This window comes from Pelodiscus sinensis, chromosome 3 (genome assembly GCF_052426305.1).
Source record: "Pelodiscus sinensis isolate ZL-2025 chromosome 3, ASM5242630v1, whole genome shotgun sequence".
Lineage (NCBI taxonomy): Eukaryota > Metazoa > Chordata > Testudines > Trionychidae > Pelodiscus > Pelodiscus sinensis.
The window spans coordinates 192,119,526-192,133,059 of NC_143054.1; the positions used below are offsets into that span (position 1 = coordinate 192,119,526).

Consider the following 13,534-nt stretch of genomic DNA (forward strand, 5'->3'; position numbering starts at 1 on the left):
TGCTGGCCACTACTTCCCACAGCTCCTATTGGACAGGAACAGTGAGCTGAGGCCCAAGAGATCTGTGGGCAGCCATACCTGCAGATACAAGGTAAACAACCTGTCTGGTGGCCTGCCAGAGGCTTACCCTGACGAGCCATGTGCAAAATGGGTTCAGAGTCTTTCATTCAAGCTCATGGGTTCAGAGTCTTTCATTCAAGACTGGATATTTTTCCAATACTTACACTCTACATCAACCATAAATTGTTGGGGCTGACACAAGAATTTCTGACTAATAAGCTAGCCTGTATTGTGCAGGAGAGCAGACTCAAAGATTGTAATTGGGATTAAAATTACCAAAACTATGTAACGCTAATGAGTGTCAAAGTTACAAGGTTTCAAGGGCTGGTTCAGAGAAGCTGACGTAATTCATACAAAGCCGAGTCAGAGTTCTTCTGAGGAAATCATTAGACTTTCTCATTAGATAACTCCTTCTGAATTTTCCTCTGGTCAGAGATCCTCTGAGAATAGCCACTGTTAATGGCAAATTGACATTTCTGTTTCCACCTGAAAGTAGGAAGTGGGGAGGACGAATGATGATCCCCATCTTGGCCAACATACCGGGGACCGATTCCGTGATCTCTAGAGCTAAGCGCCTAAGCTGCTTTTGCTTGAGCTAATGAGCAAAGACTCTGTAACTGGGGGCTGTCAACTCCAGGACTCCGTACTGAAAGGGACTTGTAATATGCACCCACCAGCGGGATACAAATGACTCATCATTTTAAAGAGGAACGTGTCAGCCATGTTTCTACTGAGCTCAACAAATGTTTAGTAAGATCAAAGCTTTGGGATAAGAGGAGGCTGGGCAGCTGGACAGTGAAGCTCTGGTGGGATGCATACTGTCCCCATGTCAGAACGGTCAGAACTGCAGCATTATCAGGATTCGGCCCTATGTATTGTAAACAAAGTGTCAGTGGATGTGTGCTTCAGCTGCAAATGTAAGCCATGTCTCATTAACCCCTGCCCTAGTAGCTGGTCACCCTTAGATTCTTTCCCCAATGTGCGGCTTTCTATGTGGTGCTGGTACAGCGACCATTTCTGCAACACAGGGGTGGTGTGCAGAAAACTCTGCATGGCTGCTTACTCCTCCGATATGTCCCTTTGTGGGACCTTGTACTGACCTCCCCACCAGGGAGGTAGGACTCGGGCTCTATATGAAGAGTCACCTTTCGGGATTAAGTATCAGAGGGGTAGCTGTGTTAGTCTGAATCTGCAAAAGCGGCAAGGAGTCCAGTGGCACCTTCTAGACTAACAGAAGTGTTGGAGCATAAGCTTTTGTGGGCAAAGACCCACTTGGTCAGATGCATGTAGTGGAAATTTCCCAGAGGCAGGTATAAATATGCAGGCCAGAATCAGGCTAGAGATAACCAGGTCAGTATGTAGGCTCCAACACTTCTGTTAGTCTATAAGGTGCCACAGGGCTTCTCGCCGCTTTCGGGATTAGTGACAGGAGTGTGCATCTCTGCGTTTACATGTGCATCATAGATTCCAAGGGCGAAAGGGGCCACTGTGATCACCTAGTCCGACCTCCGTCATAACACAGGCCAGTGAACATCCCTAAATTAATTCCTGTTTGAACTACAGCAGAGCTTTGAGAAAACCAGTGAGGCTTGATATTAAAATGGCCTGTGATGGAGAATTCCTCATTTTGGTAAGTCGTTGAGTTGATATTACCCTCACTGTCCAACATTTACACCTGATTTTGTTTAGATTGGAGGTTTTCAACCTATGGTCTGCCACCCCTGAGGATCTACAGACTATGTCTAAGTTTTCCAAAGGAGTCTGCAGCACTTGCATTTGAAATTTTTTTAGGGGTCCACAAATGAAAATAGGCTGAAAACCACTGGTCCTAGATTCAACTTCCAGCCATTGGATCTTTTTATACTTCTGTTTGATAGACGGAAGTGCCCATTATTAGATACGTGTTCCCCATGTAGGTACTTACAGACTTTTAGCAGGTCATCCCTTAACTATGGTTTTGCTAAGATAAATTGATTGAGCTGCTTGAGTCTAACACTATAAGGCACCTTTTCCAATCCTTTAATAACTTGGGTGGCTCTTCTCGCACCTCCAGGCTATCAACATCCTTCTTGAATTGTGGGCACCAGAACTGGAGACACTATTCCAGCAGGGGGCTGCACCAGTGTAAATACAGAGGTAAAATTACCTCTCCACATCTGTTTGAGGTTCCTTTGTTATTGCATCCCAGGATCACGTTAAATTCTCTTTGCACTGGAGGTACATGTTCTGCTTTTTATCCAACACAAATTCTAAGTCTTTTTCAGGGTCACTGCTTTTCAAGGGAGAGAACTGCCCCCCCATGTAAGTATGTCTTGTATTCTTTGACCCACAACACCTACAGTTTGCTTGTGCCCAGTTTCCCAAGCAATCCAGCTTGCTCTGAACATGTGATCTGACCTCTTCATTATTTACCACGCTGCCAAATTTTGTCACCTGCACACTTTATCAGCGATGCTTTTATGTTTGGACCATTTGCTCACTTATTTAGGAGGGTGTTAATAACATCAGAATGTGAGCCAGATCCTCATGGAGTATAAATCATGCAAATGTGGTTTTAGGACTCTAAATTTAGACACCCATACTTGGAAATCTAAGCCCATGGTTTTGCATATTTCCCTGAGTCTGATATATCGTTTTAATTTTAGCACAGTCTGATCCATAATAATAATTGCTAGAAGCTTACCCTGTAGCAAGAGAAAGTAGGGGGAAATTATTTCCATAAACAGAATGATAACAGATACTAAAAATAAACAAGTGCAAGTACAAACACAGCCTGGGTCAGAATGATCATGCAGCGTTAATATATTCTGGCCCTTGTTTTCTTATATGTTTTGACAGAGGTTCATTTAGGCTTGTGAATGAATTATTCCCTCATGTACAGTTAACAATAATTTGATTCCCCATAAAGAAAAATACCTGGAAAATAGGACAAGTCTATTTTTAACTGTAATAATTGTCAATAAATATTTACCTGAATGAGTCCTTTGTTAAAGGCATTCCTATCAGGCTAAACAAATGTTACAGTTACTAGGGGGTTCTGTGAAGAGAGCGATATTAATGTCATGAGACTTGATCCTGAGCTGGTATCAATCAGTATCATTCCACTGACTTCAGTGAAGCTACGCAAATTTATACCAACTAGGGATCTGGTGCCTGTATTCTATTTTCTACCCCAGAACAGAGAAATTTTCATCTCCGCATTCAGCTAACTCCCCTAAACCAGGTAATTAAAAACAATAATCACATCACAATTTGCTCGGTGTGAGCCGCTTTTGTTCGGAATAGTTCCCTGTCACTTTAATTAGCATCCTAAAAGAAAGTCCTTTGTTTCCAGCCCTCACATACGACTGATTTGCAAAGAGCCCTTGGACCACATTCCTGGCTCTCTCTTCTCATGTGGGAGGAAAATAACAAGGTATCACTGACACGCAGGCCAACAAATGGATAATGGAAGCATTGATTCCGAGATCTATAATTTTTAATCATTTTTAAACTAGCTACAAAATGTCAATCACGTCACAAACTGACAGGAGACAGAAAGAATTTCATTTTACATGCTTCAATGATATTAATCTCACAGTTTATCTAGATTTCATTCATGTAGGATATTTTTATTATTATTTTTCAATAAGTCAGCTACTAAACATCTCAGCGATTTGGTGTGCATAGCTCTAGGTAAGCAACAGAGAACTGTACTGATAACAAACCACACGAGGATAGCGACTAGGAAGATAGGGCCTTATAAAAATTACATTTCTTTGCATCAATTCCTATGGTAGTCGTTTCCTCCAAATGATAGTCTTCAAAAGCAACAGACAAACCCAATATATTACACCCGTTTCTTTTGGTCTTTGACATGTTTTCACCCAAAGTTTCAATTTTACTGGCAATGATTAAATGGCGAGTGCCAAATCCACCTTTTTTCATAATTAAAAAAATGACCATGGTTAAGAACTGTATATATATATATTTATATATATCAACAAGAGAAAAAGTGGCACTACTGCAAACTTGCTGGTATAACATAGTCCCAACACAGTCCCAATACCGAGCATGCTTTTGTTGTCATTTGTTGATGTGCTACTGCCATGGGAAAAGTCTCGTTTAAGTAGGAGTCTAGGAGTCTATTTATTTCTCATGCATAAATGCATAAATCACATCACTTTTTAGTGCAATGCTTGTTATAGTTATAGAATTCCACATCGTCTAATCATGAAATCAGAACAACAGAGGACAGCGATGGAGAACTGAAGACAGGAAGTTTAAGTGATACCCAAAGACAGGAGTATGGCAGTAGCTCTGTGGAATGTCACAGTTTTACAAGAACAATACTGTATATTTAAAGGTTAACAGCACAGTTAGCATTCCAACATTGTTGTCATTCAGCAAACATAAAGGAAAAAAGAACCAAAAATAAAAGAAAGCAACCCAAAAGAGAAAGAAAGGATCAAAACCAACAAACAGAAAAACCCCAATCGAACAATCCCCCAAAACTTCAAAGTTTGAGCTATAGCCATCAAATCAGCGCTATGTACAACCTTTGGAAAGAAAGATATCTAGAAAAAAATAATTACAAGTATCATTTTTGGAAAGCTGACAAACTACACAGGACAACATTTACAATGGGAGCTGATATGTGCATGTGTGCAAACCTAGTAGGTAAATACCATGAGAAAAGCGTGAAGACACTGCCATCTTGGACAGTGGAAAGAAAGAAATGCACCAGGTGGCATTTAACCACTGCCCAGCATTTTCGTTGCACGTTGGTTGGCTTCATCAATCCTGGTTTTGTTGGAGTCAGCCTAGGGAGAAGGAAGGGAAGAAACAATTGGTTACACAGCAGAGAGAGAACATCTGCTTTGCAAAGTATGTACAGGTTGAAACTTTGTAATCCGGACTTCCCTAGTCCGGCATCATCGGGATGATCATCGGGGCCAGGAGCGCTGCCAGACTACATGGATTGAGAGAGCGGAGTCAAGGATAGCAGCAGAGATCCAGGCAGAAGCAGAGCCACTGGAGAGAGCCTGTGGCAGGAGTAGGGCCACTGGATGGAATGCACCCAGCAGAGCCATGGGGGGAGAGGAGAACCCCAGGCAGCAGTGGGGAGGCCCAGGAGGAAAAGCAAAGCTCCTGGTGCATTGATCTCTCCTGGTCTGGCAAATTCTCTGGTCTAGGACCAGTCAGGTCCCGAGGGTGCAAGACCAGGGAGGTTCCATCTGTAGTAGAGTGTTTCACCGATCAAGGCCTAGAAGCACCTACCTTTGCTTCCCGGTCCTGGCCAAGTCAGGAAGGGAAAGCTCAGAAATACCATGAGAATGGCTGTTCTTGTGGATTTGGAGGCCCAGCAGGAAGAAATACTACATTGTAGATGGGGTCCATTCTTACCTCAAACTGCATGATTCTGGACTAATAGAAATCACCTTTCCATTAGCGCAGTAGTCCTTGGCCTTACCCAAAGCTTACTAGAGCCCTTGGGCTAGTCAATTCCTTTTGCATGGGATTTCTACCTCAGTTTGCCAGCCCAAGGGCCTCAGGCAGGCTTGGGGTAAGCATTTCCCATTTTTGGTTTTTGTCTGGGCTCCCAAATGCTAGCTCACACCCCAGGCAGATGTAAACTGATATCCCACCACTGAGGATAATGCTGAGAATCTGACCCAGTTTGAAATCCATCCATCAACAATTGCAACAGATGTGCAGCTTTTATGGACACAAGGCTTCATTCGGCTTTTCTATTATATAAGCCCGTGGGATGTTGTAGATCTGGGCCCTGCCCTGGCTGAATGATTATTTAAAACTTGTCCAGGCTGTCTAATGCTTTTGTTTGTGTTGTACTGGCAAAGCAAAGGGCAGAGAGGTTGTCCTCTCATGTAAAACCATTGAGAAAAGTCTTTTGAAAGTACATCAGATGGGATCCTCAAGTCAGAGCAACACTTGCTGTCCCCATAGTGGGAAGGGAGTAGGAGGTTTTATGCCACCCTTCCACAAGATCTACTGGCACAAATTAGAGCAGCATTAAGGCTGCTCTAATGTGCACCAACAGATAGCACAAAGGAGAATTAAGAGGGACCAATGATCTGGCCTATCAGTTCCACTGCTTGCTGGTGTGTAAGATGTAGACAAGGACTTACAATGCTCCCAAACCTTTATTCCTCACACGTGATTGTGCTTCAAAATCCCATTGAAGTGGCCGGCATTCAAGGGGAATGGGAATGGCTGGCATTCAAGGAAGGAAGGATTAGGTCCATAAAAAGAAGCAAAATTAATCAGATTTCTGGAGCCTCCTTGGAAACGGGTTCCAAGGAAGATGCTCCGCTCACTCCCTGCAACACTCCTTTGATGTGGAAGGAAAGGGTCCAAGAATCCAGTTCCACCATCTTGGAGCTCACTGGAATCTCACTGTAAGATGGCCAGGTGCGGTGGTATTTCTAAAGGGACGGCAATTGCTTCTGAGAAATGTAAATAGCCTCTGAAATAATCAGATTCTATCATATTGAATATAGGCAGTTAAATTAATCCTCCATTCTCCTCCAGGGATGAATCTAGCCTAGTAATTTTGAAAATAAAACAACTCCATTTTTTTGGCAAAGGGACTCATTTTTCAATGGGGTCCCATTTTGACCTGGGGTGTAGTAGCTGACCAAAGTCATCTTTGGAGATAAAGGAGCAGTATCTAAACTGAAGTCAACTGATTCAGCTGCATCCATGTGGATGTTGCTACACTGACTGACACCAGCTGAAGATCTGGTTTTAAATGTTCTTCCGTGTACAATCCAATGTACGTAGATGGGAGAAGTAGGGTTACCACCTGGTATCGGGTGTACTCCTGGAGGTTTCATTGAAGCACATAATCTTTAAAGATTAATCTTTTATTCCTGGAGCCTCCAGGACAATCCCGGAGGGCTGGCAACAAACTGGGAAGGGTGAGAATGGTGTTATTGCTTGGTTAGAATTTATTTCAAATGAGCCATTGGCCATTTCATTTTATTAGCTCATGTTTTGCATCACTGCTGCTTTTCATGATGACTATCCAGGTAGCAATATGGTGACACATTCCTGTCATTTCAAGGTATGGGCCCGTTCTCATTGCTGTTGATGGGAGTTTGGTCTGTCATTTCCGTGGCGGGGTTTGCAAAGATTTTGAACAGAACAAAAATTGTGGGGGGTGTGGGATTGGTGAGGCGGTCTGAAATAATGGGTCCTTTCAAAATGCCTGGGGAGTCTGGGTCTTTTTAGAGCCACTTTCTAGCCCATTCACAGGTACAAATGTGGAGGGGAAGAGAACTTTAAACCTTTTGGCTGCGTCTACACTGGCATGAATTTCCGGAACTGCTTAAAACGGAATACTATTCCGTTTTCAGTTTTTTTGGAAAAGGAGCGTCTACATTGGCAGGCTGCTTTTCCAGAAAAGCCCTTTTTCCGGAAAAGCATCTGTGGCCAATGTAGACGCGCTTTTCCGGAAAAGAGCCCCGATCGCCATTTTTGCGATCGGGGCTTTTTTCCGGAAAAGACTACTGGGCTGTCTACACTGGCCCTTTTCCAGAACAGTGTTCCGGAATAAGGACTTATGCCCAAGCGGGAGCAGCGTAGCTTTTCCGGGATAGTGGCTGATTTTGTACAGTAAAGCATCGTTGCTTTTCCGGAAATTCAAGGGCCAGTGTAGACAGCTCGCAGCTTATTCCGGAAAAGCGGCTGATTTTCCGGAATAAGTGGCCCAGTGTAGACACAGCCTTTCTGAGCAAAGGAGCCTCTTTTCCTGTTAAAGTGGCGAGGAGTCCTGTGGCACCTTATAGACTAACTGAAGTGTAGGAGCATAAGCTTTTGTGGGCAAAGACCCACTTCGTCAGATGCATGTCTACCCCTCTGATACTTTTCTCCTGTTGTGATTCTCCAGGGCAGAGACTCAGCAACTAGAACAGTAAACTGAGAGCTGGGTTCTAGGTCAGACTCTACCACTGCCTGGCTGGCTGGTCTCAGGCAAGTTACCTCCCTTCTCTGAGCTCAGTGTTCAGAGCTGGGGATATGGATAATCTAGAGAGCTAAATGAAAAGTCCTGTGAAAGGGTGAGAGAGTGTTACTATACCTCCTCTGTGTAAAAGATCTCAGGGGGTAGCAGTGTTAGTCTGTAACTTCAAAAACAACAAGTAGTCTCTATGCAAATTGTGTAGCTTATTTTGTAATTTGGCGCTGTCTACACAGCACCAAATTTCAAAATAAACCACTGTTCCAAAACATCCCTTAATCCTCATGGAATGAGGTTTGCACGGACATCAGAATAGCACATCCATTATTTTGAAAGATATTTAGAAATAATAGGTGCATTCTCAAGATGCAGAATAGCTATTTCGGGATACCGGAAGTATCCTGAAATAGTGCCGCAGTGTAGACATACCCCAAGAAGCCACAGGACTAATAAAAAATAAATAGTATCATCAGCTTTCATGGGCAAAACCCATTTCATCAGATGAGCTGGAGTGGAAATAACAGAAACAAAGAAACCAAGTGGAAATAACAGCTGCTTCTCATCTACCTACCCCGACCACACAGCTTCTGCTGGCTACAGTTCTCCGTTATTGATCAATGGGAGCTGCAGGACTGGTGTCCGCAGGCAAGGACAGCATGTGAAGACCCCCTGCTCTTACTTTCTCAGGGGCTGCAGGGACATGCCATATGTATATAAACTAGCCAATTAGCCCATCATAAGATGAGATTTTCAGGTTTCTCCTCCACGTCAGTCTTCTCTCCTGAGCCTCCGTTCTCTCGCTTTGTGTCTCTTCCTCTCTCTCCTCCTCCTACTGCCTCCCCTTTTCTCTCTCAGTTCTCCTCCGCCTTCTGCCTCTCTCTCCATCTCTCTCTTTCTCTTCTCCCCCTCCCTCCTCTCACTCTGCGTTTCTCTTCTCTTCCTCCTGCTGCGTCTCTCTCACTCTCTCTCATGCTGTCCTCCGCCTCCTCCATTCTCCTCTCTGTCTCCTCTCCATGTCCTCTGTGTCTGCTCCACTTTCTTACTTCTGAATCCGGTGCCCTTTCCTGACGTCCGAGATGCACGCTCGTCCAGGCCCCGCCCCCTGGCTGTTCGCTTTGGGTGGCGCTGTTGCCTCCCACTGTGGCACTCGGCTGACTTCTGCGTTGCTCAGCCAGGCCACCGTGCAGGTGCAAGCGGCCGTTTGGGCCCCGTGCTCCCCATGCAACACCCCCATGCTGCATGGGGAGCACGGACCCCAAACAGCCGCTTGCTCCCACGTGGTGGCCCGGCTGCATGGCGCAGAAGTCAATTGAGCGCTACGGTGGGAGGAAATAGCGCCACCCAGAGGGAACAGCCAGCGTTTCAGCGTTACAGAGTCACAGACATTAGGTTACTATATATATGATAACAGCATTTTATCAGAACTAGGTATTGTTTGAGTTTCTCCACTTTTGGTAAAGTTAATATTATTGCCATTAACATTTTTTGCCTTTGCAAGCGGCTAAAGATATGGCAGTATTCCTTATGTACTGTAGGTTTGGTGTTTTCTGTTTGTGTCCCATAACTGATTTGACAAATGCTACGCAGAAAGATATTTTTGCACAGTAATGAATGCAGTGCTATTTTTTTTAAATCTGTGGGCCAACCTCTTAACAAGTATAAATCTGCATAATTCCTTTGATGTCATCGGCGCTATTCTCATTTATACAGGATGTGGATTTGGCTCCAGGTATCTCTGGTTAGCTCTATTCATGGCAAAAAGGGCCTCTTGTGAAATTTTAGAATGCTGGAAAACTGTAAACAGTTTCCCATGAAAGAACAAGCCTGGGGCAAGGTTATATTTCATCAGAGATGAAGGCATGACAGTCAATTTGAACACGGTAAAGGCCATGGGTAGGCACTGAACTTGGTGAGAACATTACAGTTCACCTCCCTTAATGGGAGCTGAGGTAGGCCAAGGCCGAGCACTTTTGAAAACCCCATCATGTATTCATCACTGTAACCCAAAGTCCTCTGGAGAATGTGCCAAGCCTCCAGGACATTCTTGAGTGTTTATATCTGGATCTCAGACTTAAGGCCAGGTCTACACTAGACCTGGCAGCTCAGCTTAAGGAATGCAAATCCAGCTAAGTAGAATACATAGCTGGAATTGGCTTACCTTAAGCTGAGCTTGGTGGCATCCCCCACGGCGTGAGGCTGATGGGAGCAAACGCTCTCGTCAGCTTCCCTTACTCCTTGTAAAAGGAGGAGTACTGGATGCGGGTGACATTGGCCTCTGAGTTCAATTTAGTGAGTTTTAACTAGGCTTGCTAAATCAAACTCCGGAAGATCAATTGCAGTAGCAATGATCTTGTAGACAAGGCCTTAAGAGATGGAAAGAACAAAGGGTTTTATTAACCACTCTCCTTTGGAAAGGCAAGGCAAGTGCTCAGAGCTCTGAGGAAGCTCCAAGTTGCTCAAACATCCAGTTACACTCCAATGCTGTATATCCACACAGCTGGCATTGTTGTCTGCTTTGACAAAGAGTGGCAGTGGGGGGATTTGTAATGACTCCTAATGATGGAGGCTGCAGATTCCCATCTCCTCTGAGTGACAGCACCTCGAGCAACACAGTGCCCCAGATCCCCAGGACAGACCATTAGTCCATTGCTGACTCATGAGGAAGTGTCCTTCCTGAATCACCATCCCGGCTTACAGGAGCTCCTGGGTTTCTTCACCCTGAGATTCACCTGTTCCAGGCTTTGCTGGCCTTAAGTCTCACACACTGAAGTAATTGTAGACTCATAGAACACTAGGACTGGAAGGGACCTCAAGAGATCATGAAGTCCAGTCTCCTACACTCATGGCAGGGCCAAGCATCATGTAGATTATCCTGGACAGATCTGCTCTTAAAATCTCCAGTGATGGAGACGCTACAATAGCTGTAGGCTTCAAGAGACTGATTTGGTACCATTCTTGGGTTGTTTTCATGAGCCAAGGACTTGGTCAATTTAAGGATCCATTATTTTTCTGTGTTGGTCTCAATTGCCAGTGCTTAGAAAAAAGGAAGACTCCCCGGTTGGGAAATGGTCCCTAGTGACAATAATTTTTAAGGAAGGATGTTGAAATTTAAGCAGAGCTTGGTTCAAAGCGAAGTGTTTACCCTTTCAAAAACATGATGCTTGCTCTGTGAGCGTGGTGGGCAGGTCCATAATACAGGAGCACATGGATCTGTATTCTCACCCAATCCTTAAAGGTATGTCTACACTGCCACCCTAGTTCAAACTGGGGTGGCTAATGTAGGCATTCGAACTTGCAAATGAAGCCTGGAATTTAAATATCCTGGGCTTCATTTGCGTGTTCCCGGGCGGGCGCCATTTTAAAATGCCTGTAGTTTGAAGTACCTGCCCGCGGCTACATGCGACACGGACTAGGTAGCTCGAATTAAAGCTCCTAATTCAAACTACCGTTAAACCTCCTTGCAGGAAGAATAATGGTAGTTTGAATTAGGAGCTTTAATTGAAACTACCTAGTCCGTGCCGCGTGTAGCCGCGGGTAGGTAGTTCGAACTATGGTCATTTAAAAATGCGCCCGCCTGGGAACATGCAAACGAAGCCTGGGATATTTAAATCCCAGGCTTCATTTGCAAGTTCAAATGCCTACATTAGCCACCCTAGTTCGAACTAGGGTGGCAGTGTAGACATACCCTTAGGGACTGGCTGAGAATACAGATCCATGTGCAGACATACAGTGCAGACATACCCTAAGAAGCTAAGAGTCCTGCCAAGTGAGTGCTGTTCCTCAGGCTGGGTTTAAATGTCTGAGTTAGTTTAAGAAGCTCTGGTGTCGCTGATGTACATAGTTGTGCATCTAACTTTGTAAGAGGTTTGCATAAAGAGCCTCAGCTGGTACAACTCAGTGTCAGTGCATTAATACCTAAGCTACACCCGTTTGTACCAGCTAGTCCCCTGGTACACAGGCTTTACCTACACAACGTGCCTAGTCAGTGTTTTCAGCATCAGTGAGGATGTTTTCTAAGCAAGAACATGCCCTAAGCCAGCAATGGAATGTTCCTCTCTAGTATTCAGAGCATCATTCTGTCCCACAGGCACAAATGCCATCCACCCAAGTTTCATCCGTGTTAAATGACCTGCTAGGAAGATTGTCATGCTACTGTTGGCTGCTAGCATGGCATAGCAGGCACTTCACCTAAAAAAAGCAGGTGTGTATTGTGCCTCCCATTTCTAAGTTCAATAGGACACATGCCACGCTGTAATACTGTAATCCTTTTGTGGGTAGGCAATTTTCAGTCAACACTGAGCTGAATCTTAGCAATCACAACGCCCCTTCTCAGTTCTGAAGGTGCCACTAATTTCTCCGTGTATTCTTGCTCCTTTTCTTACTAAAGTTTAGATTTGCTCACAGACTTCAAAGAGAAGCTTCAGAATTGTCATTCATGCTTAAATTTGACACTTTATGTATGAGTCTCAACAAAGATGCTAATTATCTCACCCATTACAAAGATAGCTTCCCCAATTATCACCCCTAATATCATTATCTCATAGACACTAACCTCACCCACTCATCCCCCCTCTGTTCTAAAATCTGATTTGTCAACTGTATATGTGTTCACTTTTTTTGATTGTATCTCTTTGGTATATATGGTCATGCTAATTTTCTTCCACAGTTTGATTTGAGGAAGTGGGTCTGGCCCACGAAAGCTCATCACCTAAAAAGCCATCTTGTTAGCCTTTAAAGTGCTGAATAGTCCTGTCTTTTGTTTTATCACAGCTACAGTTACTCTCATCACATTGTCAGGCACTTCATTCATGGCATCTGATGTCACAAAGTGCTGTGGGTCCCTGAATGTGCTTATGTTTTGTACTGGGCTCTCTGATTTACCCAGCGGATGTGAGAAGTACATGTGGCCGCTGCTTTCTCTATTGGCTCCAGGTGTCAGGAGGCTCAATAGTGCAAGTTATTCTGGCTACGGTCAAGGCCAAACTCTCAGCCAACATAAATCTCCACTCAACAGAGCCACAGTGATTTACATCCACTGAGGTTCCACCCCGCCCCCCTTATTTTCCTTTCTAGAGATCTGACAAAACAAATGCAGGGACTATGTGGACCTTAGGCTGTGAGGCTGCTAATAAATTCTCAGTTGAGCCTGCAAGTTGCAGTAACCTCCTTGAATATAAAAATAGACCCAGACTCCAAAGACCTGCAGTGCAGCTCCAGTGCTGGTAGTCCTGACTTTTTAGCAGGTCTGGGCTTAATAGTGATTTCAAATGTGGTATCTATTATTTGCATTGTAGTAGCACCCAGAAGTCCCATAGGGAAGGGGGGGAATTAAACCTTCCCTACCCTTGAAGTGACAGGCAATTCAGCTCCCACCCCCCAAATCTGCAGATCTCTAGGGACTTCTACATTGGGAGCACACTCCTCCCCCCCAATCCCCAACCTCCTACAGGAGCCATACTGAGCTATGCTTTCTCCTAGCTGCTGCTGCCCGTAGCTCAGAAGGGCCAGCAGCAC

General features: G+C 44.5%; 1 protein-coding gene across 2 annotated transcripts in view; it reads right to left on the reverse strand.

Annotated features, from left to right (window-relative positions):
* Positions 1-3,514: 3,514 nt before the first annotated feature.
* SNAP25 (synaptosome associated protein 25) overlaps positions 3,515-13,534 on the reverse strand; it is a 112,121-nt gene continuing 102,101 nt past the window's right edge. For both annotated transcript variants that reach the window (XM_075925671.2, XM_075925672.2), the window contains exon 8: positions 3,515-4,862. In XM_075925671.2, coding sequence (XP_075781786.1) covers positions 4,794-4,862 — 69 coding nt within the window. In that variant the 3' untranslated portion in view covers positions 3,515-4,793. The remainder of the gene's footprint in view (positions 4,863-13,534) is intronic.